This window comes from Acanthaster planci, linkage group LG05, assembly GCF_054643075.1.
Source record: "Acanthaster planci isolate LZ-2023a linkage group LG05, COTS_SCS, whole genome shotgun sequence".
Taxonomy (NCBI): Eukaryota; Metazoa; Echinodermata; class Asteroidea; order Valvatida; family Acanthasteridae; genus Acanthaster; species Acanthaster planci.
This window is the reverse complement of record NC_141781.1, coordinates 18,129,495-18,133,734: the sequence shown is the minus strand read 5'-3', so window position 1 is coordinate 18,133,734 and position 4,240 is coordinate 18,129,495. Positions and strand designations below refer to the sequence as shown.

At 41.4% G+C, this 4,240-nt stretch overlaps 1 protein-coding gene across 1 annotated transcript; it reads left to right on the top strand.

Annotated features, from left to right (window-relative positions):
* The first annotated feature begins 1,746 nt into the window (after positions 1 to 1,746).
* On the top strand, positions 1,747 to 3,475 carry LOC147799150 (zinc finger MYM-type protein 2-like). The gene has a single exon (XM_087137078.1). The coding sequence runs from the start codon at positions 1,763 to 1,765 to the stop codon at positions 2,264 to 2,266; it is 504 nt and encodes a 167-aa protein (XP_086993204.1). The 5' UTR covers positions 1,747 to 1,762; the 3' UTR covers positions 2,267 to 3,475.
* Positions 3,476 to 4,240: the final 765 nt, after the last annotated feature.

Sequence of the window (4,240 nt, the reverse complement as noted above, 5' to 3'; positions counted from 1 at the left end):
GACGTCAGTTGGGATTTTTAATACGTAGCAAAGGGGTAAATTTATTCGTCGTGCTGTGGAATATTGTGCAGAAGTTCCGGCCAAAATCCGACCTGAAAATTATCCTTCGATAGTCATACCGATAAGTATAACACAAAACAAATTCAATGGACTTCACATATTGGTTTCTGGTAGGTTTGTACTGGTACCGTTTTATTTTCCGTTGTTCATCATTGATTTTGTACAATAATTATCTTAGTAATTTTAAGAATTACTACAAGGGTGATTACCGGAAGTTTGTTAACTTTGAAATCAGAGTTATTACATGTACTCATTATTTTTGGAACAATTTGTCTCTACAGACTGTTAAATTTTAGGCATGCTCCTCTTCATCATGAAACAGTCCGGCAAATTTTTCAGCTGAAACTCTATTCAGTACCCCAGATCGAAGAAAAAGCCAGAGAGTTTGTCATGTGAACATGCTTACGAAATATTATGAGCGTGATAATCTGGCCAACCCGTGGAGCCAGTAACAGTTCTAATGATGAGGACCGTGAAACAAAAACATCTGAACTTGAGTTTCTTGCTATTTAGCCTTCAAATTCAGACATTCTTGCCAACTTAGACAGAATTCTCGACCCTTTGAACGATGGCCAATCGAGAGATTTGTCAGACCTGCTTCATAGGTACAAACAAATATGTTCTGATAAACTGAGCCACACATCAATGGTAGTTCATGATGTTTACATGGGAGAATAAAGACCTATAAAACAAATACCGTATAGACTAAACCCTGACAAATAATCCAAGGTTCAAGAACAGATTAAGTTCATGTTGGACATTATACAACCTGGTCAGAGCCCGAGGGCATTCTCACCCCGAACGGTTTACTACCGAGTGTATTAACCTACTTAACACCCTCTGAAAACTCGTCGTGACTGTTTACACGAATGTCGTGTTTTTGTATAATTGGAAAAAACGCCGCAACCGAGAGTAGACAAATTTTTTTGTTCTATGGCGTTTTTACGCCCCAGCTACAATCTGAGACATAAAATAGGTTGATTCAAATGGCACCTATGCCAATTTTGTTGTGAACACCAAGGTGGAAACATGGCTAGTTCTGACAGTGATTGCAGTGTTTTCCTTACGCAAAACACATTTCGCTCGGACACTGAAGATTCTGCCAGCGTGTCAGATGCCACATTAAATATAGAAGACATCCTATCCCAGTCCAAAATAAATATGAACCAATAGTGTCCGACATTTCTGATGACCAGCTATTGGCAGCAACCCTGGTCGCTGAAGCAGATGAAAAAACCAGGATTTGCTACCCTTGCAGACGTTGCAGGGAACTACAAACCAAAAGTAGACTCGGAAATTGTGGACATTGGCAGAAGAGGGTACATGTTAGCTGTTTATTTATTTATTATGATAAGCAAAAAGTACTTTCAATAAAAGCTTTTTCTCAAGATTCCTAATTCTCGGCAAACGTACAAGCTTTTTAAGAGCTTTTTGTGTCTAAGAAGACTAAAGAAAAGGGTTAAGAAAAGTGATAATCTGCTGTATAGTATATAGTATCTTAAATGTTCATACATGTATTTTACATTTACAATTTGCTGAGACTAAGATGGAAAGCTTGCGGTAAACACCATGCAATATCTCTTGTTTGAGTCTGTGTGGTTCTGATAAGAGCCTCTCCGGTTCTTATCAGAACCACACAGACTCAAAAAAGAAATATCGCATGGTATTTACCGCAAGCTTTCCATCTCAGTCGTCTGTCACCATGAATAGCTTGAAACCGCAATTTGCCGAGAGTACGGAACGGACAATCCAGTGGGCCGTTGATTTGTTTCGTGATTGGCAGATGTTTCGCACAATAAAAGCTGTCTGTGATGCATCACTGAACATCAGCCCCATTAAGGTGGATTTGGATAACATGACCAAAGATGAGCTTAATTACTCGCTATCTAGATTCATATGTGAGGTGAAAAAGAAGAATGGTGAAGACTACCCAGGGGAGACGCTTCATGAGCTGGTGATCTGCGTTCAGCTTTATTTTGAGTTGAAAGGCAAAAGCTACAAGTTCTTGTCGGATCCAGATTTTCTACAGCTGAGAAATACTCTTGCCGGACTTATGAAAGAGCGAGCGGAGGCAGGTTTGGGAATACATCGCAAACAAGCGGAGGAGATTACAGTCGAGGAGGAAGAGTCATTGTGGCAGAAGAGTGTTCTCAGCAGTTGCAATCCCACCCAGCTTCTAAACACACTGGTGTATTTGATGGATTGAATTTCGCCCTACGTGGTGGACAGGAACACAGAAATTTGCGATGGAAATCGACGCAACTTCCAATTCAGCGTGACGGTAATGGTGACAAGTTCCTGAGGTACACAGAGGATGTTTCTAAAACCAACCAAGGCGGCTTGAAACATCGTCACCTTCAGCCAAAGGTCGTGGATGCGTACGAGAACAAAGAAGACAAAGAGCGATGTATTGTTACACTGTTCGAGAAGTACGAGCGTCACTGACCCCCTGAAGGCAAACGAGCATATGCGTTTTACTTGCGACCGCTGGCTCAGCCAAGAGGACAGGTTTGGTATGCTCCGTCACAAACTGGCCCAGGTTGTTGCCCAGATGTGCAAACAAGGAGGACTCGCCGGTTACCGTACGGATCACTCCCTTCGGTCCGGTGCTGCCTCGCGTCTGTACAAGGAGAATATTGACGAACAGCTTATCTGTGAGGTAACTGGAGATAGATCAAATGCTGTCCGAAACTATAAACGCAAATCAGACGGTCTCAAACGCCAAGTCAACTCAGTTGTACAAGGCCGTGGGTCTATTGGTATCATCACACCACCCAAGAAGCCAGCAACTGACACTACTGCCACGACTTCTTTTGGGAGTGCGAATTTAGAGAATCAAGACTCTAGAAACATTACTGTCAATGTCAACTTAAGCATGAAAGTATTTGTCCCCAAGTACCAAAGGAGTAATTCTTTGCCAATTTTGAATTTTGTCTCCAAGGCGAAGTGAAATGACATCGGTTTTATATACTTGGATACAGGCTATGTGAGCTAAGGTTTATACGATGTGACGTAAGCACTGAAATTAATAATATGAAACTTGAGCCAGTTAAAGTAAAACGTTTGTTGAAAGCGTGCTAGTGGCTAGAATTGAACTAATTAGGTAAAACTGACTCAATGTACGGTAAAATGTAACTTGATCTATGCTGGATAACAAAACATGAACCTAGTGTCAGTTTATTAAATTGTGGACTCTGCGATATGTTACGTTAACTTAATTTTTGTTCTTTTCAATGGCATGCGTTAACTTAAATTTTTCATGGTATGGATTAACTAAAGCTATGTTAATCTGTAAGCAACTAGACATCGGTGTTATTGATACTTCTTGTTTTGTAATGTGACATACGTAATGATTGTAATGGGTTATCTATATATATATGCTTTATATGCACAAAAGCTCATAACCTACACTCAAAGAGCCTAGCTTATTAGAGGCGTTTGAATTAAAGTGCCAAATAAATAGTGACTTGAGTCTCCCTTGTTTGTATAGTGCACCATTCGTAAGACACCGAATGGTGCACTTTGCTCCATTTGTGCGAAATAACAGCGAGAAAGAATAAAAGTGTGACATCACAGGAGGGTGTTAAATGATAAGAAGTTTGTAGAAACTACGAAATTTCTGGTAGCGTCAGAGACTATACAATACGTGCTCTGGCAGGCAAAGAGAGAGGGGAGGGAGACACACACCTAGAGAGATTTGGGGAAATAATTCTTCTGTACGCAGGCTGTGATGTGGCCACCGTATCCCTATGGCTAATTGTGCGCTGTTGTTATGGGCTGGTAGTAAACCACTTTCAGTGAATCCTGGAGTCCTACTGTCCTTAGAACATTGTGTCAGAAATTAGCTGAATCCAGCGCCGTTGCCGCAAAAGCCAAGCTAACTTTTCGACAGTTTTTGAGAACGGATCACCAGGCATCTGTCAGCAGTACAGCCCGATCCTGTCATACACGGTAGGCTGTGTCAGTGACTAATAAGAAAGTCTACATTTCCCACGTAGCATTTACCATTAAAATGAACGGTATATACTTCGTACGCACACTGATTTTTCGGCCTAAACAACGGGCGTCTCGCTGGAAACTACGGAGGCAATGTACTCGCGCTACATGGCTAACCATGGCGCACTCACTTATTCCCCTACCGGCCAAAATGGACATCAAAGGAGACCAGGTCTCCAAATGG

Coding starts and splice junctions, on each gene's coding strand:
- LOC147799150 (XM_087137078.1), top strand. CDS start 1,763: ATGAATAGCTTGAAACCGCAATTTGCCGAGAGTACGGAACGGACAATC.